This window comes from Bos indicus, chromosome 3, assembly GCF_029378745.1.
Source record: "Bos indicus isolate NIAB-ARS_2022 breed Sahiwal x Tharparkar chromosome 3, NIAB-ARS_B.indTharparkar_mat_pri_1.0, whole genome shotgun sequence".
NCBI lineage: Eukaryota > Metazoa > Chordata > Mammalia > Artiodactyla > Bovidae > Bos > Bos indicus.
In genome coordinates, this window is record NC_091762.1 from 8,956,692 (window position 1) to 8,982,258 (window position 25,567).

The following is a 25,567-nucleotide window of genomic DNA, read 5'->3' on the forward strand; positions in this document are numbered from 1 at the left end:
TTTCAGAGCTTCTCCTGTGTCTGCTGTTTCTTAAAAATAAACAGCTCAAGGAAATTCCCTGGTGGTCCAGTGGTTAGGACGCTAGACGTTCACTGCCAAGGGCCAGGGTTCAATTCCTGATCAAGGAACAAATATCCTACAAGCTGTGTGGTGTGGCCAAAACAAACAACACACACACACACACACACACACACACACACACAGCAAATCAGCTCAAAGTAATCATGCTCAAGAGGCGTAATTTTGGGTGGTAAAGTTGTTATCCTTTATAACATTTTCTAGTTTTATAGTGCATAATTCTCTATTGTAAGTTTTAAAAATTACTGATTCAATTTCATTACTGGTAATTTATCTGTTCACTGAGTGACCGAACAGCAACAGCAGCAACAGAAATTGATCTGTTCATATCTTCTACTTCCTGGTTCAGTTTTGGGAGATTTTCCTTGTCCATTTCTTTCTAGGTTGGTCACTTTGCTGTCATATGGTTATTCACACTAGTTTCTTATGATCCTTTATATTTCTGTGGTGTCATTTGTAACTTCTCCCTTTTTCAGTTCTGATTTTATTGATCTTGGCCCTTTCTCTTTTTTTCTTGGTAAGTCTGGCTAAAGGTTATCAATTTCATTTATCTTTTCAAAGAACCAGCTTTTTTTCCCTCTTTCTTTCTTTTTTTAAAAATTTTAATTGGAGGCTAATTACAATATTGTGGTGGTTTATGCCATACATTCACATGAATTATCCATGGATGTACATGTGTTCCCCATCCTGAACCCTCCTCTCACCTCCCTCCCCATCCCATCCCTCAGGGTCATCCCCGTGCACCAGCCCTAAGCACCCTGTCTCATGCATCGAACCTGGACTGGTGATCTATTTCACATATGATAATATACGGGTTTCAATGCTATTCTCTCAAATCATCTCACCCTCACCTTCTCCCACAGAGTCAAAAGTCTGTTCTTTACATCTGTGTCTCTTTTGCTGTCTCACATATAGGGTCATCATTACCATCTTTCTAAATTCTATATGTATGTGTTAATATACTGTATTGGTGTTTTTCTTCATGACTTACTTCGCTCTATATAATAGGCTCCAGTTTCATCCACCTCATTAGAACTGATTCAAATGCGTTCTTTTTAATAGCTGAGTAATATTCCATTGTGTATATGTACCACAGCTTTCTTATCCATTTGTCTGCTGATGGACATCTAGGTTGCTTCCATGTCCTGGCTATTGTAAACAGTGCTGCAATGAACATTGGGGTACACGTGTCTCTTTCAATTCTGGATTCCTTGGTGTGCGTGCCCAGCAGTGGGATTGCTGGGTCATATGGCAGTTCTATTTCCAGTTTTTTAAGGAATGTCCACACTGTTCTCCATAGTGGCTGTACTAGTTCGCATTCCCACCAACAGTGTAAGAGGATTCCCTTTTCTCCACACCCTCTCCAGCATTTATTGTTTGTAGACTTTTGGATAGCAGCCATTCTGACCAGCATGAGATAGTACCTCATTGTGGTTATAATTTGCATTTCTCTGATAATGAGTGACGTTGAGCATCTTTTCATGTGTTTGTTAGCCATTTGTATGTCTTCTTTGGAGAAATGTCTGTTTAATTCTTTGGCCCAGTTTTTGACTGGGTCATTTATTTTTCTGGAATTGAGCTGCATGAGCTGCTTGTATGTTTTTGAGAGTAATTCTTTGTCAATTACTTTGTTTGCTATTATTTTCTCCCATTCTGAAGGCTGTCTTTAAACCTTGCTTATAGTTTCCTTTGTTGTGCAAAAGCTTTTAAGTTTAATTAGGTCCCATTTGTTTATTTTTGCTTTTATTTCCATTACTCTGGGAGGTGGGTCATAGAGGATCCTACTGTGATTTATGTCAGAGAATTTTTGGCCTATGTTTTCCTCTAAGAGTTTTATAGTTTCTGGTTTTACAGTTAGATCTTTAATCCATTTTGAGTTTATTTTTGTGTATGGTGTTAGAAAGTGTTCTAGTTTCATTCTTTTACAAGTGGTTGACCAGTTTTCCCACCACCACTTATTAAAGAGATTGTCTTTTCTTCATTGTATATTCTTGCCTCCTTTGTCAAAGATAAGGTGTCCATAGGTGCATGGATTTATCTCTGGGCTTTCTATTTTGTTCTATTTATCTATGTTTCTGTCTTTGTGCCAGTACCATACTGTCTTGATGACTGTTGCTTTGAAGTATAGCCTGAAGTCAGGCAGGTTGATGCCTCCAGTTCCATTCTTCTTTCTCAAGATTGCTTTGACTATCTGAGGTTTTTTATAATTCCATATGAATTGTGAAATTATTTGAAAGAACCATCTTTTAATTTCATTGATTTTTTTTTCTATTGTGTTTTAGTCTATATTTTATTTATTTCTGCTCTGATCTTTATGATTTATTTTCCTTCTATTTACTTTGGGGTTTTTTTTTTTGTTCTTCTTTCTCTAGTTTATAATCCTTAATTCCTAATGTAAACATTCATGTATCTTTCCCTTGTGGTCAGACTCTTAGGTGTTTTCCAGAACTTCACCATCACACATGGCAAAATAACACGTTTCTGTAGGTAAGCCTTACATTCCTTTTTGAGACGAGATAACCCTCAATCCAACTTCTTCAAGAAGCATTGTTTTTAAGTTCTTTTAACACTTGGTAGGGGGAGAGATTAATTCCCATTTCCTCCCTCTCTTCCTGCTCCTTTTTGCTGTAAGTCAGTGTTAAAATAAATTTCTTGGTCCAAGATGGAGCTGCTTCAGCTCAGGATGTCAAGTGAGCAAAGTGAAACTCAGATAACTTGTGTCTCTCCAAATGTTTCCCTTGATCAGAAATGCAGTATATCTGGTCAGCCAATCCCCAAAGGCCAAGCCAGCTTTGGGTCTTCTCAACCTAAAGAAGGTTGATGATGTGGCTCCAGCCAATCAGATATTTTCTGTTTCCTTGTTCTTTATTGTTTATCCTATAAAAGTGTCCTGTCTCCTGCCCAATTTGCAGTTCTCCAAATGGAGACTGTACACTTGATGAAGTGTTTGTTTGTATCACCTAAGCTGTTCATTTTTTAATGCCAGTAAACAGGACTAGAATAGGCCACCTTAGAATGTGCCACTTTGGCAGGTGAATTATTTTGTGTTGAAGTCAACTAAGTTTCAGCCATCCAGGAAAAACTTTTTACCACCCCTTAAAATTGCCTAAAATAATTTAGAAATGTGGTCTGTACCTGAAAGAGGGTTATTACCAGAGACAGCTTTTTCATCTGAGACACTTATCTGTACAGCAGGCAAATATCTGTTAACCAAGTATTTGCTCTTCTCATCTTCATGTGAGCTGTCTTCTACCCCTATGAAGTCCTAGCTCCCCATTTCTTTTATTAGCTTAGGATGGTATATAAGCCTTAATTGCCTGACTGCCTTTGAGTCTCATATTCCTATGGGTCTCCTGTACATATAAATTAAATTTGTTTTTGTCTTGTAACTCTGTCTTCCATTGATCTAATTATCCCAGCCAATAAACCTAAAAGATAAAAAGAGGAATTTTTTTCTCTCCTACAATAGACATCTCTCTTTTAAGGGCTGAGCATTCACTTTAATGCTTCTGTTATCTTATCCTGAGTTGACTTTTGGGAAATTAACCATTTTTTTAAAAAGTACTATTGTCTTTGCTAAGCATCAGTATCATATATGAATCTGACTACAGACCAAGAGCTTGTTTCATATAATCCCCACCACTGGAAGCACTGTAAGGGTTTTAGAGATAAGAAGCTAGAGGCTCATGGAACCCAAGTCTTTGGTGAGAGTTGCTCTGCTAGTAAATGCTCTCAACCCCAGGCCTGCCTGTCTCCAAAGCTATGTCATTTTCTCCATCTAAAGCTGGGAAGAGGGGGATTCACCCTTCTCAAGCTTTGAACCACATCTTCCTCTGCAGTGGCTAATAGGTGGTGGAGAGGGCTTTGGTTTTTTTCTAGCCTTAGTTGCACTCCGAAGTGTGGAACTTTAGCAGGTCTCCTAGTTTGGTTTCAGTTTCAACATCTGCAAACTGAATACCCCAGAATAGCTTGCCTCATAGAAGTCATATGAGGACCCAATGGGACAAAATTTATGTGGAAGTAACTGGCCCTTAGTGAGGGATTGTTGGGTGAGGAAGCATGGGGAGAGAGGGGAGTCTAAGAAGACTCACTTGTTGAGAGGTTTAGGTGGGTGTAAAATGCTAGTGGAATCTCAATGACACATTTTCTCCAGTGGAGTCAGGCAAACACCCTGAGAGGTTGTCATCTCAGTCTAGGGAATACTGTAAGGTAGTATTTTTTCCAGTTAGAATAATGGAGTCACACTCTTGCCTAAAGACCCACCTGACTTTGGACTGAAGGAGAGAGAACAGCCCAGCTCAGAAAATAAAGTATCAACATTTTAATTAAAGACAGAATCAGTATTACTAATCTTTCCTCTTCCTTTGGTCTACAATCTGCCTTGGCAAGACATGCATTTATTTAAAATTTTGATATTTTGTCCATCACAGTGATGGGACTGAGAGCAAGCCACCTTAAGATGTGCAACTGTGTCCAGCAGATTATTTTAAGCTGAAAATTAATCATCAGTTAAGGAGGTTAGTCATCAGTTAGGTCTATTAAACTGTAACTTGTCTTCTGATCAAACTTGCTTTAATTGTTTTTACAAAAACTTCCATGTCCTTCAAGCATCATGCAGCCTAAATAAAACGTTTGCCCTAATTGCTTTTTAGGAACTTGGAGTCAGCTGTTCAGTTGGAGATTGAGACAGTTAAGACTGATTAAGATCTCTGGTTCTCCAACTGGGCATGCATGAGTATCCTCTTGATGACATTTTAACATTCAGTTCAGTTCAGTTAAGTTGCTCAGTCATGTCTGACTCTTTGCGACCCCATGAATCGCAGCACGTCAGGCCTCCCTGTCCATCACCAACTCCCGGAGTTCACTCAGACTCACATCCATCAACTCAGTGATGCCATCCAGCCATCTCATCCTCTGTCGTCCCCTTCTCCTGCCCCCAATCCCTCCCAGCATCAGAGTCTTTTCCAATGAGTCAACTCTTCGCATGAGGTGGCCAAAGTATTGGAGTTTCAGCTTTAGCATCATTCCTCCCAAAGAAATCCCAGGGCTGATCTCCTTCAGAATGGACTGGTTGGATCTCCTTGCAGTCCAAGGGACTCTCAAGAGTCTTCTCCAACACCACAGTTCAAAAGCATCAATTCTTCAGCGCTCAGCCTTCTTCACAGTCCAACTCTCACATCCATACATGACCACAGGAAAAACCATAGCCTTGACTAGACGGACCTTTGTTGGCAAAGTAATGTCTCTATTTTGAATATGCTATCAAGATTGCTGGGAGAAATATCAATAACCTCAGATATGCAGATGACACCACCCTTATGGCAGAAAGTGAAGACGAACTAAAAAGCCTCTTGATGAAAGTGAAAGTGGAGAGTGAAAAAGTTGGCTTAAAGCTCAACATTCAGAAAATGAAGATCATGGCATCTGGTCCCATCACTTCATGGGAAATAGGTGGGGAAACAGTGGAAACAGTGTCAGACTTTATTTTTCTGGGCTCCAAAATCACTACAGATGGTGACTGCAGCCATGAACCTAAAAGACACTTACTCCTTGGAAGGAAAGTTATGACCAACCTAGATAGCATATTCAAAAGCAGAGACATTACTTTGCCAACAAAGGCTCGTCTAGTCAAGGCTATGGTTTTTCATGTGGTCATGTATGGATGTGAGAGTTGGACTGTGAAGAAGGCTGAGTGCTGAAGAATTGATGCTTTTGAACTGTGGTGTTGGAGAAGACTCTTGAGAGTCCCTTGGACTGCAAGGAGATCCAACCAGTCCATTCTGAAGGAGATCAGCCCTGGGATTTCTATGGAAGGAATGATGCTAAAGCTGAAACTCCAGTACTTTGGCCACCTCATGCGAAGAGTTGACTCATTGGAAAAGACTCTGATGCTGGGAGGGATTGGGGGTAGGAGGAGAAGGGGATGACAGAGGATGAGAGGGCATGTCATGACTAAGTCGATGGATGTGAGTTTGAGTGAACTCTGGGAGTTGGTGATGGACAGGGAGGCCTGGCGTGCTGCGATTCATGGGGTCGCAAATAGTCGGACACGACTGAGTGACTGAACTGAACTGAACAGTTGTCCACTTGTAGTCTGCACTGAGAAACAGTTTGGTGAAGCAAGGTTCAATTCTGGCTGGAGGTGTAATTTTTAAAATGCTTGTGCTTAAAGAACGTAGCAAGAAGAGAGTAGCCTTTTTATCCAAAGCAAAGGCTGGTAAAAATCAAGGTGACTCCAAGAAAATGGCTCCTCCCCCAAAGGAGGTAGAAGAAGATAGTGAAGATGAGGAAATGTCAGAAGATGAAGATGATGAGAGGAGTAGAGAAGAGGTTGTTATCCCTCAGAAAAAAGGCAAGAAGGCTACCACAACTCCTGCAAAGAAGATGATGGTTTCCCCAACAAAAAAAGGTTGCAGTTGCCACACCGGCAAAGAAAGCAGGTGTCACCTCTGGCAAAAAAGGCAGCAGCTACACCAGCCAAGAAGACAGTTACACCTGCTAAAGCAGTAGTAACACCTGGCAAAAAGGGGGCCACCCCAGGCAAAGCATTGGTAGCACCTCTGGTAAGAAGGGAGCAGCTTCCTCAGGCAAGGGAACAAAGAACGGCAAGAATGCCAAGAAAGAAGACAGTGATGAAGAACATGAAGATGACAGTGAAGAGGAAGACTAAGATGATGAAGAGGAGGATAAGCCAGCTGTGAGGAAGGCAGCTGCTGCTTTTGGTGCTGCTCCTGCCACAGATGATGACGATGATGAGGATGACGATGACGAGGAGAAAGAGGAGGAAGAGGAAGGGCTAAGAGTGCTGCTGACGATGATGCTGATGAGGAGGAGGAGGAGGATGATGAAGAGGAGGAGGAGGATGACGATGATGAAGAGGAGGAGGAGGAGGAAGAAGAAGAGGAGAAGGAGGAAGAAGAGGAGGAAGAGGATGACGATAATGAAGAGGAGGATGATGAGGAGGAGGAAGAGGAGGAAAAGGAAGAGGAAGAAGAGCCTGTCAAAGAAGCACCTGGAAAACGAAAGAAGGAAATGGCCAAAAAGCAGCTCCTGAAGCCAAGAAACATAGAACCAACTACATCTTCCAATCTGTTTGTTGGAAACCTGAACTTCAATAAATCTGCTCCTGGGTTGAAAATAGGTATCAGTGACCTTTTTGCTAAAAATGATCTTGCTGTTGTCGATGTCAGAATTGGTGTGTCTAGAAAGTTTGGCTATATGGATTTTGAATCTGCCTGAGACCTGGAAAAAGCCTTGGAACTCACTGGTTTAAAAGTCTTTGGCAATGAAATTAAACTATACAAACCAAAGGGAAACAGTAAGAAAGATTGAGATGCAAGACCACTTTTGGCTAAAAATCTGCCTTACAAAGTTACTCAGGATGAATTAAAAGAAGTGTTTGAAGATGCCGTGGAGATCAGATTAGTCAGCAAGGATGGAAAGAGTAAAGGGATTGCTTATATTGAATTTAAGACAGAAGCTGATGCAGAAAAAACCTTGGAAGAAAAGCAAGGAACAGAGATAGATGGGTGATGCAGGCGGATTCATGTTGATGTATGGCAAAACCAATACAATATTGTAAAGTAATTAGTCTCCAATTAAAATAAATAAATTTATATTAAAAAAATAAAATAGAACATAGTTAAAGGTCAAAGTCAAGACCATATAGATGGAAAGAATAGCACTTGCAGTGGTGAATCAAAAACCCTGGTTTTAAGCAACCTCTCCTATAGTGCAACGGAAGACAGTCTTCAGGAAGTATTTGAGAAGGCAACTCATATCAAGGTACCCCAGAACCAAAATGGCAAATCTAAAGGGTATGCATTTATAGAATTTGCTTCATTTGAAGATGCTAAAGAAGCTTTAAATTCATGTAATAAAAGGGAAATTGAGGGCAGAGCCATCAGACTGGAGTTGCAAGGACCCATGGGATCACCTAATGCAAGAAGCCAGCCATCCAAAACTGTTTGTCAAAGGTCTCTCTGAGGATAAAAACAGAAGAGACGTTAAAGGAGTTGTTTGATGGCTCTATTCGAGCAAGGATAGTCACTGACTGGGAGACTGGATGCTCCAAAGGGTTTGGTTTTGTAGACTTCAATAGCAAGGAAGATGCCAAAGCTGCCAAGGAGGCCATGAAGATGGTGAAATCGATGGGAACAAAGTCACTTTGGACTGGGCCAAACCTAAGGGTGAAGGTGGCTTTGGTGGCCTGGAGGAGGAAGAGGTGGCTTTGGAGGCCGAGGTGGTGGCAGAGGTGGCCAAGGTGGATTTGGTGGCAGAGGCCAGGGAGGCTTTGGAGGGCCAGGAGGCTTCCGAGGAGGCAGAGGAGGAGGAGGAAACCATAGCCACAAGGAAAGAAGACGAAGTTTGAATAGTTTCTTCTATCCCTGTCTCCTCTCTCTCTTCCATTAGAAAGAAAGGACTCTGGGGTTTTTACTGTGTTACCTGATCAATGACAGAGCCTTCTGAGGACATTTCAAGACAGTATACAGCCCTGTGGTCTGCTTGGAAATCCGTATAGATAACATTTCAAGGGAGATAACCCTGGTGGTGTTGACTGGATATTCGTATAAGCTTTTTAAAGAGACGAGTGATAGAGCTAACCCTTATCTGTAAGTTTTGAATTTATATTGTTTCTTCCCATGTACAAAACCATTTTTTTCTTATGGAGTTTTTTTGTTTGTTTGTTTTGTTTTGTTTTTTTTTTTTTGCGTTGGGGGTGTAAAGGAAAGCAGAATGTTTTATCATGATTTTTGCTTCAGCAATTTTGGGACAAATTAAAAGTCCTAGAACTCTGAAAAAAAAAAGTAGTAATAAATACAATCATTTACAATATTTACCATGTGCATATCACTCCACTGGGTGTGGTGTCTCAGAAAGGACACATCTATGAAGGGGAACTGGAGAAGGCAATGGCACCCCACTCCAGTACTCTTGCCTGGAAAATCCCATGGACAGAGGAGCCTGGTAGGCTGCAGTCCATGGGGTCGCTAAGAGTCGGACACGACTGAAGCAACTTAGCAGCAGCAGCAGCATGAAGGGGAACAGAATTTGTCATCTCAAAAATATGTCTCTTTAGCATAAGTATTATTTTGTACTGATTGTTTTCACAGAAATAGCAAAAGCTCTGAAAATGAATAGACCTTCCTCTTTATAAGTGACATTTATTTTTACACTTCCCCAATGCACAAGTTGTTTTCCCTTAAATAAAGGAGACACTTCACACCCCCAGACCTGGGATCTCAGATTTGTTCCCAACATTTCCATTCAAGTTGTGTATCCAGAAAGATGTCCAAAAGCAATGTTCTCTCTCGGCATGTTCCTTGTTTGAGTTTCCAGTCAGCCAAACTGTCTTCCACCAGGCTTCTCTTTCCTTGTGCATTTTGACTCCCAAGTCTTGTGTATCCACACTTGACTCCCTGGGTTTCAGAAATCTGTGGTCAGGCCTGCTGCCACTGCCCAGGGAAGTAGTTCCTGAAGGGTCAGTTTCAGGGTCACAGAGAGCACATCTGACCAAAATAAGTGTGAGCTCAGCACAGCACTCGTGAGCTCAGCATGTCACTGATGAGTCAGTAAATCAATCCCCTCTGATTGTTGTCTTCTGCTTCTGCTGCTAAGGTCAGCTGGCCACCCTGAAGTTCTTGCCCTCTTGGCAACCAAGCACTTGGTGTATTCCTCATCTCCAAGCCCTGGAAAGGGAGCTGTTTGAATCTGTGTTAACATTTCAACAGAGATGCTTCTAAGCCCCTTGCTTTGAATTGGCCAATAAATTTCTAGTCAAATTTCCAGGGAGGGATTTGGGGTTTGAGATTTGTCAGCAGTGGATAGGATGTTGGACTCTTTTTTTTTTTTTTGCCTCACCCCATGGCTTGTGGGATCTTAGTACCCTAACCAAGGATTGAACCTGGGCCCTCAGCAGTGAAAGCACAGAGTCTTAACCACTGGACCACATGGGAATTCCCAGATTAGGAACTCTTAACTCTGAAGGAGCATAAGGGATAGTTTATTATCGAAGAAAGTCAGTGTTCTTCATTCTTCCTTGATGTGAATTCTTGTGATCATTTTCTTTGGAGCACATGTCTGTTTACATGACATTGTTATAGATAGATGCCGTTGGTGTATCTGACAACATGGGCAGGGAGTAGGGTTCTGTTACCTGTCGGGCAGACATAAAGATGAAGAATGCTGTAAGGGAGCAGGGCTCTGGATCCTCCCAGGAGACCCCACCATCCCAGAAACTTCACTGCCAAGGGTACTCAACCCAACCCCTGCCACTGTGCTTGCTCCTCTGTTTAATCATTTTGACCTTAGAAAAACTATCTCTCAAGCTTAACCCACATTTATCTTGAATGCTTAATGGACTGAACTTTCCTTCTAACAATCTATCCAAACCAACCTTTCCTATTACTAAGCACAGTGCTTGCCCCATCCTCAATTTTCTGATCTGGTTTGAAGATGAGAAAGGAAGGTATCCCTGCTTCCACCAAGTGTGATCTCTGAAGGAATAAGATTTACAAACTTACTGTGTTGGTAGTAATTTGACTGTGGGGGGAGGTGCAAACTAGATGTAACATAGCTAGACCTTGGAAAAGAAGAGGAATGTTCTCCTGCCTCCGGTTTACAAGTGACCCGAAATAAGCTGGAATTGTCTCCCCAGCCATCCATCCCTTTCTCCCAGGCACAGCTGAAGCCGTGGACCTTTCCCCATGCCCTCAGTAAGGCTCTTGCTGATTTTCCCTATCAGTCCTACCTGGAACCTCTCTCCTACTCTATTTGTTCCACTTTATCCCCACTTCAACTCCTAAAACACAATTCTCCCCTTTTCCCCACATACTTGTAAACTTAAGCAACAGGAATGGGATATACTGGGTGCCTTTTAGTACCAGGGAAAATGAAATCCCTGGGGCCCAAGAAATTCTAGGTAATCTTGAATAAGAAAAGAGGATGGGACACCTAAGATGAAACTCAGCCCTAAGGGTTCTTACCTTTGGGGCTATGTGCACAGTGGAATAGATGGTATTGGCTGGGTTTTCCTCTGGAATAGTGCCCTGTTAGAAAACAAAGACAAAGAAGGCAATGGCACCCCATTCCAGTACTCTTGCCTGGAAAATCCCATGGACGGAGGAGCCTGGTAGGCTGCAGTCTATGGGGTCGCTAAGGGTCAGACACGACTGAGCGACTTCACTTTCACTTTTCACTTTCATGCATTGGAGAAGGAAATGGCAACCCACTCCAGTATTCTTGCCTGGAGAATCCCAGGGACGGGGGAGCCTGGTGGGCTTCCGTCTATGGGGTCGCACAGAGTCGGACACAACTGAAGCGACTTAGCAGCAGCAGCAGAAAACAAACAAAAGAAATCATCACCTACACCCTGGGTCCTTGGAAGAAAAGTTATGATCAACCTAGACAGCATATTAAAAAGTAGAAACATTACTTTGCCAACAAAAATCTGTCTAGTCAAAGCTATGGCTTTTCCAGTTGTTATGTATGGATGGGAGAGTTGGACTATAAAGAAAGCTGAATGCCAAAGAATTGAAGCCTTTGAACTGTGGTGTTGGAGAAGACTCATGAGAGTCCCTTGGACTTTGCAAGGAGATCAAACCAGTCCATCTTAAAGGAAATCAGTCCTGAATATTCATTGGAAGGACTGATGCTGAAGCTGAAACTCCAATATTTTGGCCACCTGATGTGAAGAGCTTACTCATTTGAAAAAACCCAGATGCTGGGAAAGATTGAAGGCAGGAGGAGAAGGGGATGACAGAGGATGAGATGGTTGGATGGCATCACTGACACAATGGACATGGGTTTGAGTAAACTCTGGGAGTTGGTGATGGACAGGGAGGGCTGGAGTGCTGTAGTCCATGGGGTCACAGAGTTGGACACGACTGAGCAGCTGAACTGAACTGAACTGAACACCCTGGGTCACATAGACAAGGCTAAAGAGGCATCCAGAATCTGGAGAAGGGAAAGCAGAGGTGGGAAGAGATGGTGAGAGGGAAGAGAGGGTTCTGGAGCAGGAACAGGGAGTGAGAAGTATTCTTGCCCGTGACTGCCATTGTAATTATTAATGACTTTTTTCAAGAAGCAACTGCATTATTTTTAAACTGTGTTCTGTTTAAATCATCTAATAAATATGTAAGATAAATAAGTCCCGTGAGCTATGAATCTCCCAAGTGATTAAAGAATAATTTGAAATAACACTGCTAATGTTGCAAACAAACTCAAATCAGAAAGGGATAAAACAATGATGACAACAGTAACAAAAGCTCCTCCCAGGCCAGAGACAGATATCCTGGGTCAGTAAAGTTTATTCTTGAACATCGAGGACAGTACTGTGGTCTCCAGGGAATGTGTCTTGAGCAGGAGAAGAGGGGGATGTTAGGAAAGTGATTAGTTTTGACAAAAGTCAGGCTGAGTGGAGCACAGAGAGGTCTCTCCTGTAAGGAAGGAAGGAGCTTTCAGAACATCAACAACTTGGAAGAGGAAATGTAATGACTCCTCTTGGAAAAGTTGTGGATAAGTGTAAGAAGATGCATCCTGATCCAGAGGCATTGATGGCTGAAGTAACACTAAGATTTTTGAGGCTCTAAAGTGCTTTAACTTTTTCATTAAGTGGGCCAATGTGGAAAGAGCACTATGACCCCTAAGGAGCAAGCCCAGCCTTGGCTACAATGATTGCTCCCAGGGGACCTTTTGAAGCTGTCTATCTAGTTCTTGTCTCAAAACTGCCTCTCTCTCTCATTTTTCTATAATCAGTTAATCAATTTGGCTCTTCTGGATCTTAGTTGTGGCACACAGGATCTTCATTGCTGGCTGCAGGCTCTCTTAGTTGCAGCGTGTGGGATCCAGTTCCCTGACTAGGGATTGAACCCAGGCTTCCTGCTTTGGGAGTGTGGAGTCTTAACCACTGGACCACCAGTGAAGTCCCCAATTTGTCTCTTGTTATTTGGATTTCTTTCAACTTTATCTTGGGATTTTCTTTTCAAAGAGTTTTCTTTGAATTAACCTTGTGGTCACTGAAGCTTGATGACCCACACATGGGAAGTCTTGGGTGTGGAACATCTGAGCCTCCTCCTGCTGGTTCCTTGAATTGCCTCAGAGGAAAAAGCATCTCTGAAGCCCACCTTCTGACACCATAACTCAAATATGTTAAAGGAACACGTGTACACCCCTGGTGGATGCATGTTGATGTATGGCAAACCCAATATAATATTGTAAAGTAAAAATAAATAAATAAATAAATAAATCACATTTCTATCTCCACTGCCTATACAAAAGGGATCAGGCCTGCTGAGTGGCCATTGTGCCAGGGGGAAGGAGTGATTCCATGGATCACAGTGTTAGCATTCCTGGCTGGGTCAGAACCAAAGGCCATCAATTCCTGCACAGGAAAGAATCCATAAAGATGGAAGAGATATTGAAGAATCCTTGCATCCCTGGGATAAAGCCCACTTGGTCATGGTGTATGATCTTTTTAATGTGTTGTTGGATTCTGATTGCTAGAATTTTGTTTAGGATTTTTGCATCTATGTTCATCAGTGATATTGGCCTGTAGTTTTCTTTTTTTGTGGGATCTTTGTCAGGTTTTGGTATTAGGGTGATGGTGGCCTCATAGAATGAGTTTGGAAGTTTACCTTCCTCTGCAATTTTCTGGAAGAGTTTGAGCAGGATAGGTGTTAGCTCTTCTCTAAATTTTTGGTAGAATTCAGCTGTGAAGCCATCTGGACCTGGGCTTTTGTTTGCTGGAAGATTTTTGATTACAGTTTCAATTTCCGTGCTTGTGATGGGTCTGTTAAGGTTTTCTATTTCTTCCTGGTCGAGTTTTGGAAAGTTGTACTTTTCTAAGAATTTGTCCATTTCTTCCTCGTTGTCCATTTTATTGGCATATAACTAATTAAACTTAAAAGCTTCTGCACATCAAAGGAAACTATTAGCAAGGTGAAAAGACAGCCTTCAGAATGGGAGAAAATAATAGCAAATGAAGCAACCGACAAACAACTAATCTCAAAAATATACAAGCAACTCCTACAGCTCAACTCTAGAAAAATAAATGACCCAATCAAAAAATGGGCCAAAGATCTAAATAGACATTTCTCCAAAGAAGACATACAGATGGCTAACAAACACATGAAAAGATGCTCAACATCACTCATTATCAGAGAAATGCAAATCAAAACCAATATGAGATACCATTTCACACCAGTCTGAATGGCTGTGATCCAAAAGTCTACAAATAATAAATGTTGAAGAGGGTGTGGAGAAAAGGGAACCCTCTTACACTGTTGGTGGGAATGCAAACTAGTACAGCCACTATGGAGAACAGTGTGGAGATTCCTTAAAAAACTGGAAATAGAACCGCCTTATGATCCAGCAATACCACTGCTGGGCATACACACTAAGGAAACCAGAAGGGAAAGAGACACGTGTACCCCAATGTTCATCGCAGCACTGTTTATAATAGCCAGGACATGGAAACAACCTAGATGTCCATCAGCAGATGAATGGATAAGGAAGCTGTGGTACATATACACAATGGAGTATTACTCAGCCATTAAAAAGAATACATTTGAATCAGTTCTAATGAGGTGGATGAAACTGGAGCCTATTATACAGAGTGAAGTAAGCCAGAAGGACAAACACCAATACAGTATACTAACGCATATATATGGAATTTAGAAAGATGGTAATGACAACCCTGTATACGAGACAGCAAAAGAGACACTGATGTATAGAACAGGCTTATGGACTCTGTGGGAGAGGAAGAGGGTGGGAAGATTTGGGAGAATGGCATTGAAACCTGTGAAATGTCATGTATGAAACGAGATGCCAGTCCAGGTTCAATGCACGATGCTGGATGCTTGGGGCTGGTGCACTGGGACGACCCAGAGGGATGGTATGGGGAGGGAGGAGGGAGGAGGGTTCAGGATGGGGAACACATGTATAATTTTTTTTTAATTAAAATTGAATAAAAAAAAAAAGATGGAAGAGATAAAGTGCATTGGGTTCAAGGGTTATACATTCTCATTTCTCATGTTGTCCAAATCCTTGGAAAAAGCTCAACTAAACAAAGGAGGGACTCAGAGGAGAATCAGGCCCCAGAAAAAATGGGAAAGAACTCACATTAAAAGTAGAGATTGTATCATACTCGGGCATCTCTTCAGGAATGGGAGGGAAGGGAAGAGTTTTCTGATGAGTGTCCAGTTCCTTCTTCTCTTCAATGATCTCTGAAAACAAGTTGAGAAAGAATCAGAGCTGGTCCTCCTTCCACTGGCCACCCTTATTGGTACACCATCCTATTTGAATAACCCACTTAGGGTGATTTTCAAGCATCCTGATTTTCCTGTAACTGAAGGGTTTTCCAGAACATGAGACTTTTAATGCTAAACCCAGGAAAACTCCAAGATGAACTGGTAACCCTCATCACTTTGCTTCCCAAACTCTAAATAGGAAGCAGAGGAGATCATAAATGATTCCTCAGTGTTTCCAGGAGGGAAAGAAGATCTCAGTGTCTGCAGTTCATTCCTAACCAATGCTTAGGTCCCTCCCTGATACCCTCAGTGGACGGTATCAGTGGGAACCCAAAAAGACAAATCAGCAGGGTTTAGGGACATGGGATATAGCATGGAGAAAGACAGACAATGCCTTCTCCAAGAGGAATGTATCTAGACTGAGGTGGGGAGTGAAGAGAAATCTCTGGAGTTGATCCAGTGGAGGGACTTGGGATGGGCTGGGGGCTCTGACAGGGATGGGCTGACTGGAGTGTGCTGGTCTGTGGACCTCAGTGTTGGAGGCCATGGCCTTCTGGTCAGGGGAGCAGAGTCAGCTGTGTGGGGCCTGTGTCAGCAGAAGGGCTACACTAGTAAGTCCCTCTAGGGGGAAAGAGAAGGCAGGCACTGGAGAAGGGACTGATAAGACCTTAGGATAGAAATGAAAGTATTCTCTCCACTGCAGAACCAAGTGCCAATGGATGGTCCTGTCCTTTAGGACAGACTGTGGCTTCTTCATTTCTGCATCCTTAGTGCCAGGCACGAAGCTTGACACACAGTCCAACATATGCTTGTTAAATGAATGAGGGAAAAGATGCAAGATTGAGGTAAACAGTACATACTCTACCTTTTTTTCTTTCTCTTTGTATGATAAAAATAATTAACACCAGTGCGAGGGAACAGAGCAGGAAGAACGACAACAGGACGTAGAGGACCACGTAGGGAGCCTGGCCCCCAGCAGCACCTTTAGAAAGAGAACGGGTGGAGGCACAGCCAGGGAGAAGCATCAGCTAGGGAAAATGGCACAGCTTTTAGAGCAATTGCAACCTTCCTCCCAGTCTGATGATTTCCCCAGGGCTTCTAGTTTTCACAAAAGGTTTGTTCACATGGGAACCAGGAGAAGAAGATATAGGTCTTAAGAACAGGGGCTCCCGGAGAAAGAGGAGAGACAGTCACCTTCACAGAGATTCTGGGCAAAGATAGGGTTTGAGGAGTTGCTGCTGATGGGGTTACTGGCCATGCAGATGAAGGTCATGTCACTTTTCTCCCACCTCCAGGATATGGGGAGAATGGAGCCCCTGTGGGATTCATTGGTTGTCTGGTCCAGAGACTTCCAGCTGTAAGTTACATCCTCTTCTCCATGTTCCATGGAACATGTGAGATTGGTTACACAGGTGCCATTCTTATTCTCCTGCAGACCTATGACGACTTTGGGCTTTGACAGGTACTCTGTAAGAGAAATAGACAACCGAATAGACATCCAGTCTTTGTTTGAACAGCTTCAATATCAGGGGGTTCACCACTTTATGAAGGCAGTCATCCGCCTTCGGACCTGATTCTGCTCACCATAGACATGCAGCTCATACTCCTGGGTGAGGGGATCCTGGAGGGTTGAGCTGTGTATCTCCACACGGTAGATACCTGAGTCGTTCTTCTTCAGTCTGCTGAGCTTCAGGGAGTAGCCTTCATGTGGGAAATTCACTCTTTCCATGTTACGCTTTTGGGTCACTATGACAAGGGCTTTTTTGCCTGCTGTTTTTGGCTGTATGGTAACGAGAGTGGTTGAATTGAAGACCCAGATAATGCTGTCAACTAGATTTACTGAGAGATTCAGAGGGAAAATCACAGACCCACCAATGGCACCAACCAGCTTCTTTGGGATTCCAGAGGCTGCTGGCCCTGCAGAAACAGAGAACCATAAAATAAACCCGAGTCCCTGCCTTTGCCACCAATTACTCACTCCCTTTGGGTCTCGGAAAGGTCCCAAGAAACCCTTTCAGTCTAACCTAGCCAGCCCCAGGAAACCTTTTGGGACCTCTTCACACAAAGACATTGAGGTCAGAATTCTCTGCCTGAAAGGGGTGATGGCAGGTAAATCCACCCCATTTCCAGAGACCTCTGGTTGAAAAGACCAAGCTCTGAGGTACACCGTGAAACCCAGCTCCAGTCTTGACAAGTTCCCGTAGAAGGACAAGTAGGGAGGTTACTGTTTAAGCTCCATGTAGGACTTCCAGGCTGCTCCTGGGAGAGCCAATTTTGATGCAGATGAGGAAGGTGACAGTCTACATGACCTGGGACAGAGGTTCTCAAGCACAAGCCAGAGCACTGACAAGAAAGCTATAAGTTCTTAAAGACAATGGTAACATAGAATTTTGAGGATGATTTATTTTTCTATTTTTTAAAATTAATTAATTTTTTCATTGAAGGATAATTGCTTTACAGAATTTTGCTGTTTTCTGTCAAACCTCAACATGAATCAGCCATAGGTATACATATATCCCCTCCCTTTTGGAGCTCCCTCCCATCTCCCTCCCTATCCCACCCCTCTAGATTGATACAGAGTCCCTGTTTGAGTTTCCTGAAACATACAGAAAATTCCCATTGGCTATCTATTTTATGTATGGTAATATCACCTCACACCGGTCAGAATGGCCATCATCAAATAGTTTACAAACAATAAATGCTGGACAAGGTGTGGAGAAGAGGGAACGCTCTTGCACTGTTGGGAATGTAAACTGATACAGTCGCTATGGAAGACTGTATGGAGATTCTTTTAAAAAAACTAGGAATAAAACCACCATATGACCCAGGATTCCCACTCCTAGGCATATACCTTGAGGAAACCAAAATTGAAAGAGACACATGTATCCCACTGTTCATTGAAGCACTATTTACAATAGCTAGAGCATGGAAGCAACCTAGATGTCCATCAACAGATGAATCGATAAAAAGTTGTGGTCTATATACACCACGGAAAATTTTTCTATTTTATAATAGAATGGAGGGAATTCAAGATCATCCCTAAATGAGGTTCTCATTCACTTGAGTTCCAGTATCCTTTCTTGAGTGAAAAGGAAAAAAATGGGTGACTGGGAGCTCTGAAATATGCCCAGGCTACCTTGTGATGCTTACTCTGAACTATCAGGAATTGTAGTAGGGTTTTAATGCCCACTGTTTCCCCAATTTTTATTTCACTGCAATACTAATTCACCTCAAAAAGCATGACTTGCAAACAACCATCACTGATTTTTTTGTCTCCAGGTGAAAAATAGCTAAGAATGGCTGCTGAAAAAGCTTCCAGAAGTGGTCAAGTGAGTATTTCTAGTAAACAAGTATGAGGAATGAGTCACCTTCTACCTATTAAGATCTGAAGGTTGGCCTCTGGATGTAGCAGTGAGGGAACTTAGATAGGGATTAGCTGTTTGAAAGCCCCGACTCTGATCTCATGTAACCCAAACCAATGCTTACAGGAAGAATTTTTTTTTCTTTCACAGTCTCATTTTATAGATCAGGAACCACAGCCACAATGAGGTTAAGTGACTTACTGAAATACATGGTAAGAGGCAGACGCTACCTCAGTACTCACAGGGTTAAGACCTTATACAGCATATTTTACAAATGAGAAAACTCAATAGTAGAAGTTATTCAAGGTTCAGAAATAGTGGAAAAACTAAAATCAGAACCAAAGTCTTCTCCTTAAAGATGTTCTCTGTAAAAGTAAAAACCCAAAGTTATTTTTCCTTCCTAGTTGGTCATTCTTCCATAAAATATTAAAATTTATATTTTGTGCTGTGTTGGTATAAAAATGGATGTAACACCTGTTAGATTTGTTACTACATAGTCATTATTATTGCAATATTTTTTTTCCTTCAGATTAAAAAAAAATCAAAATGAAAACTAATGTGGGTCCCAGGCACTGTGCCTGCTTGGGCCTGTGCTGATTGACCAATCATTCAGGCTCTTTTTTGTTTCACAGCTAGATCTCTTACCATAGTATTTTCTACCACCCCAGCACTCATGTAACTCATAACTCTTCTAGTAAAACCCAAATTCCTGCAACTGGCTTATTCAGATATCTAAAATCATGAAAGCCTGAAAGTGAAAGTGTTAGTCGCTCAGTCATGTCTGACTGTTTGCTACCCCGTGGACTATAGCCCGCCAGGCTCCTCTGTCCATGGGATTCTCCAGGCAAGAACACTGGAGTGGGTAGCCATTCCCTTCTCCAGGAGATCTTCCCAACACATGGATCAAGCCCAGGTCCTCCATATTGCAGGCAAATTCTTTACCATCTGAGATGCCAGAAGAAGTTTTTATCTAAAATTATAATTCCTGTTAACACTCAATTACCCTAGAAAGTATTATTCCCAAATAACTATTTTGCTGTTACTAAGGGTTTATTCTGTGTCAAATTTTTTTTTGTAAATATTACACCTGTGACTTAGAGCAATCCTGAAAATTAGTTTTGGTCCTTTTATTAGGGATCAGCAACCTTATAGGCCATGGGCCAAATCTGTTCTGCCCCTGTTTTGAAAATAAAGTTTTATTGGAACACAGCCATGTTCTTTCCATAGCAGCAGTCTATGACTGCTTTTCCACTACAAAGGTTGAATTGGATAGTTGTGATAAAAATCATACTGCCTGCAAAACTTAAAATATTTACTATTTGGCCCTTCATAGCAAAAGTTTGTAAACTGGATTTGATTTAAACAAAACCAAACCTCAAGTAACTTGTCCAAGAGCACAAAGCTAGCAGGTGATAATTTGAGGGTTTAACCCAATGTCATTCCAGCCCTGGAGCCTGAACTCTTTACACTGCAGCTCAGTTTGAAGGTCCCTTGGCATTTGTTACAGCTCCAGCCCTTTCCATTACTCCCCATCCTCAGTTCCCTCAAGGGTTTAGGTGTCCACTCTGAATCCCAGAGCCTCACTGGATCCCAAATTCCCATTCAAGTCCTTTCTTGACCATCCTTCAGGTGCAAGCAGTTCTATCAATGCCCCAGAGTAAGGGAATCTGTTGCTACCAAATGTTGACCTAGTCCTCTGATTACAGGTCTTGACCAACTTATTTGCTAAATTTATCTCTGCAAGAACTGGTTTCTCTTCCTGGGTGAATGCTCTTTAAGAGTTGGTTTTTTCTTTCAAACTTTTTCCTCTCTATATCAGTCAGTGGATATATACTTTGGATCGCTCAAGCCTTTGTCAAATCACCCTGTTAAGTAAGCAGGTTTTTTTTTTTAACTGCCCTCCTTGCTTCTCTAATACTAAGGGAAAGATGATTTTTCATTGCTTTCTCTTTGGTCATCTCATGAGGTGTCAGAATAGTCCCAGTAAATGTTACAGACAAAAATTAATTTTATTTTGAATTTTTGATTTATCAATTAATGCATTCATTCTTTTACTTCAATCGCAAGATGAAAGGGGTGAATATTTTGAAGTCAAGTAAAGACTGGCTATGACTTGCCCCTAAGTAGGTGAATTTCCTGGATTAGGGTACATTTCAGTATATTTTTTTTCATTTGATGTGTTGGGGTGATAAAACTGTAAGAGTTTGACTTTCGTGTTTTAGCACTCATGCAACACTTAAGCCACAAGTAAATAATTGTTCTTTTTACATCTCTACATATGTAGTTCTATCTCCCCAGGGTACATTTTAAGAAATGTGAATTTTGTGAATATATAAAAACTGTCTTCAAAATCGTTGTTCCTTGTTAGAATGAAACTGGAGGGCATTACAGTGCAAATTGCCAACGGGAACCTAGATGGAGGACATTGTTCTGTCTTTATTGTATCTTCAGGATGAGAAGAAGCATCATAAAGGAGAAAAGTGGTTCCATGCCATTCCTGTATGTGAGCTCAGAGGTTAGGGGGCTGGACTGGCAAATCCTAACCAATTTTGCTTCCTCTTCCCAGTTGACTGTTTCTTGATCCAGAAACAAGACACTTCTCTTCTCAGGTTTTAAGACAGAACTAAAGCTTCCCTCTCTTGGATGGCTTCCCCACCTTCAGTGTGTGGTCCTCTATAGTTTTACTACATCTAGGTAGGTCATGCTCTGCTCATTCAGTCATTCCTTCTTTTAACAAGAGTTTGTTTAGCTCCATATTTTGGCCAGATACTGTTTAGGAATTGGAGGGTATAAATGGGGAGCAAAATAATCATGATCCTTGTACTCATGGAGTTGGAAGAGAGTCATTAAATAAGTAACAACATGTGTTGTGAAAGGAGAAGTGACAGGTACTTAGGGAACACACAGTGGGGGATGGGGGATGTAACATGTATGATCAGAAGAGCCTAGAGAATGGGTGGCTATTCCCATTTATCTATAAGGCCTGGAGGTTTGGATCCCATGAGATTCCCACCTGGATCAGTGCAGTAAATACTGTAACTTGCCTCCTCTGCATCCATTTCACTCCCTCCTCATTTTGTAGCAGCAAAATGGTTTGGATAAGACTGACAGGCACTCAACTCAAGTAGTAGCCTTCCTCTGGCATTAGTTCAGGGGTATTACACGTCCCAGGTTGACTGTATCTAGAGAAGCCCAGGATTTTTGCTTCTAGGCAAGCAAAAGTTGATGCTGTGGGATGATTGAAGCCTTGGATGGCCACTCACTTAACTACCAGACATGCAACCAGGACTCCCTCCTCAGCTGATCCCCTGTTTATGTCCTAACTCACAATTTTTTTTGGTGCTTTATCCTTTTCTCTGTCTATCGAAATCATGTTTAATACTCATAAAGCCTACTTCAAAGCCCTTCCCTGAGAAAGTCTTCAACTCTTTCTCACACTTAACCCCTTGAAATTCCACCATGATTGTCATTTTATTTTCCACTTTAAATTCCCCAGAAGGAGCTATTCCCCTAGCAGTTGACTAGACATACCATTTTGCTGTGAATTAGCAGATGACTGATCTACAGGCATTAGGTTCCAGATCCTGTGGTGATGGGGTCTGGGATCTCATCCAGGGATGAGTGGAGATGACCTCTCCTCTCAAGCAGCTTGGGGCAGTGTAAAACAGAACTCTGGGCTAACTGGGTGTCAGGAGACTTGGGTTCCATTCTGGTTCCTCTGTAATAATAACTCCAGCAATGAATACTTGGTATAATGAGTATTCCCTTTCTTGATCCTCAAAGCAACTCTGTGTGATAGAGGTTAAGGTGAACTTTATAGATAAAGAAATTGGGGCTCCAAGATGTTGAGTCACTTTCCCAAGACCCCAAACTGGAAAGTGGCAGATGTGACAAGAGGAGACTGTTTGTTCCTCGGCCTTCTCTAAAGACCTCATTCTTTCCACTTCTGCCTCCCACTACTGCTTTGAGTTTCAGTATTCTAAAGTCTCACAGGAGAAAAGGCATAACCTTTGTTCACCAGAGTTTGGGTGAGGGTGAAGGGTGAATACAGATGTGGAGGTTGTTTTTGAGAAGCACACAGCAGTCTGAACCATGGTGGGGGGCACAGGGGAAGCAGGCAGTAGTGGTATAAGAGACAGGCTTTGAGAACGCTTCCTACTTTGGGGTCTCATTTCTACAAGAATGACTAAAAGTGAGATTTCCCAAAACCTCTTTTGGGCGGCTTCTTTCAAGGTAAGCTTCTTAGAAGGTGGTCTGGACCCTAATGCATACACATCAGTAACTGGTTAATGCACAACAAAAGAGTATGTCCAGCCACTGCACAGGGAGATAGCTCCTACAGTGAGCATTCCCAGCTACTTTTGGAAGTGGAGGGAGCTGGGAGAGAAGACCCTTTGCTTTTTGCCATGGCCAAGTCTCAGATATTTTTTGCACCAGGAGAGTCAACCCTAAGATGCTCTTCATAACAAGAAGGGACCACAGCTCCTCCCCTTTGCTACACGCCTTTCCTTTGGGTTGTGACCTCCCAAACCTTTTTTCTTGTTTTTCTCTTCTTGTCTTTTTCAACATCTCCCCAATACCATTTCACCCACTTTTTCTAATTTCATTTTATTAACTTTCTCCTCAACACTATTGTATAATAGAATCACCACAAAATTGTGCCCATTTTCCAGATGAGAATACTGAGGCTGCAAGAGTTACTCCTTAGTCCCTCTGAATTTGGCTAGGGTGATTCTTGGTTGGTGCATCCACATTCTGACAATGGAGTTACCTATTCTTCTTGGGCATTTCCAGCACCTACCTTGGCTTCGTGTACCTGGAGAGAGAAGGAATCCCTGGGGAAGATTCAGCTCAAGTACATGTTTATCAAGCACTTTTCCTGGGAGTACAGTGTTAGCCAGTTAGTTTGCTGTGATGAAATGAGCACTAGCTTTGGAAACTCAGTCTCTGCTCTACCTCCTCTTGCCTAAGACATTTGACTTCTCAGAGCCTACATTTTGGGGATAATAATACCTATCTCAAAAACTTGTGAAGAAATTGTATGAAAAATGCCCTGTGTAATACGAGCTTAATAAATGGTGATTTATTATTTATTGTTCTGCATTTGATATCTCATTTAAAACACCACGATAATTTGCAAGTTAGGTTTCATTTTCTGCTATGAATTTGTAAGCAAAAAGTTTCAGAGGCCAAGAAACCTATTCACAATAATATAGTTACTATCAAACTCAGGACTTCTTGTCCAGGGGCAGCACTCCTTCCATGGTCCTACTTCCTGGAAGGTCTAGAACAATCTTGGATTGTCCTTTCAATCACAGGAGGTATAGCATGCAGGCTGCCACAGTCTCTTGGAGCAGGGCTGCTCCAACCAACCTGCTGCCCCAGGTCAGGTTTCAGGCGAGCACCTGGGTTTTGAAAAGTCCTGCCATGTTTCCCCTCCACATCACCATCCCCAAGTTCCACTTCTGATCACCATTTCCGTTCAGGAGAGGTTTTAAAGTGGGGGTCTATACCAGGACCAGGTGCTTCCTAAAAACAGAACCTTTTAAAGAACTCAAGGAGGGTGAGAGTCTGTTGATGCAAAACACTTCAAGAGCTCTGGTGGTGGGGAGGAAAGGATTGGTTTTCTAAGTAGACACTGATTGCATTGCTTGGGTTAAGAGAGAAAATTCAAAAGTTCTCTGCCATTAAAATGATTGTTAAATGCATAATCATTTAAAATATTTTTCTAAATAACATATATTTATATTGATGTAAATATGAAACATGGGCTTCCCTGGTGGCTCAGTGGTAAAGAAACTGCCTGCCAGTGCAGCAGATGCAGGTTCGATCCCTGGGTCAGGAAGATACCCTAGAGACAGAAATGGCAGCCTACTCCAGTATTCTTGCCTGGGAAATACCACGGATAAAGGAGCATGGCAGGCTACAGCCCATGTGATCACAAAACAGTTGGACATGACTTAGCGACTAAACAACAATGAAAATATAAAACATAGAAATACATGTATAAATGTTATAAATATATTTAAATAAAAATATTTAAAATACATATTTCTAAGTAAAGAAATTTACACTTGTACCATCTCAGCATCTCATTTTGTTTTTAAAATTACTCTCAAAATGAGGAAGAGCTGAGGTCTGGAGAAGATGACATTTTTCATCTAATTCACGGCAGACTCCAGGTTAGAACACAGGTCTTCCTGATACCCAACACCACTTCGTTCAGCCCTTCCTTCCCTGGGACAGTCAGAAGAGCAGTTAACCCCCAAAGTCATTCCTTCTCCTGTCCCTGCAGTCTCTTTCTGCCATATGTGATTCAGATACCACAGGAAACAAAACAATATTACATGAGAGATAGAGCCTGCTGAGTTGAGCCAGAGATCCAGAGTGGAGCCAGGAGCTTGGAGCTACACCCAGGATGGGGTAGACAATCAGGAAAATAAGAGGATCTGGTTGCACTCACCTGTGAGCTGGCAGAGGAGAAAGATGAAGCATGCTGGGGCACCAAGCATATTGCTTTCTGGGTGTTAACCACCGAAATAAACGCACTTCCCTTCTGTAGTGTTTATATTTCTTCCCCAGTTAGAAGGTGGGGTCATGGGATAGTGAGTCACGTTTAGTGACTTTTTTGCCTATGTTCACAAAGAATGACTAAATCACTAATGATTAAAGCTATATGGTCAACTGTTTCTGCTATACCACAGGACCTCTCAGAGATTCAGAAGAGAGAACATGGAAGGAAATAGAAGGTTATGGAGAATGAGAGAGTTGCACTGGAGATAAAATAATATCTCCTGAGCTTTTCAGAGTACCAGGAGTACCTGAATTCTTTAATGTATCCCTCATAACAATCTTGTGAGTAAAATACTTCCACAATCC

At 42.0% G+C, this 25,567-nt stretch overlaps 1 protein-coding gene and 1 pseudogene across 2 annotated transcripts; one reads left to right on the forward strand and one right to left on the reverse strand.

The window, feature by feature from the left end:
- The first annotated feature begins 6,219 nt into the window (after nt 1-6,219).
- On the forward strand, nt 6,220-8,453 carry LOC109556679 (nucleolin-like; annotated as a pseudogene).
- Nucleotides 8,454-9,226: 773 nt separating this feature from the next.
- SLAMF7 (SLAM family member 7) lies at nt 9,227-25,308 on the reverse strand. Of its 2 annotated transcripts, XM_019987798.2 has the most exons (7): nt 25,152-25,308; nt 16,911-17,243; nt 16,521-16,793; nt 16,192-16,308; nt 15,199-15,302; nt 11,064-11,126; nt 9,227-10,234 (listed from the first exon to the last, which is right to left on the reverse strand). In XM_019987798.2, the coding sequence occupies exons 1-7, from the start codon at nt 25,198-25,200 to the stop codon at nt 10,163-10,165; spliced, it is 1,011 nt and encodes a 336-aa protein (XP_019843357.2). In that variant the 5' UTR covers nt 25,201-25,308; the 3' UTR covers nt 9,227-10,162. The 2 variants fall into 2 exon arrangements, with proteins under 2 accessions (XP_019843357.2, XP_019843366.2); XM_019987807.2 differs by lacking the exon at nt 16,192-16,308.
- Between the last annotated feature and the right edge of the window lie 259 nt (nt 25,309-25,567).

Coding starts and splice junctions, on each gene's coding strand:
- SLAMF7 (XM_019987798.2), bottom strand. CDS start 25,200: ATGCTTGGTGCCCCAGCATGCTTCATCTTTCTCCTCTGCCAGCTCACA. Junction 16,794..16,910: donor GTATGAGCTGCATGTCTATG/GTGAGCAGAATC, acceptor TTTCTCTTACAG/AGTACCTGTCAAAGCCCAAA. Junction 16,309..16,520: donor TGCCCAGAATCTCTGTGAAG/GTGACTGTCTCT, acceptor CTCTTTCTAAAG/GTGCTGCTGGGGGCCAGGCT.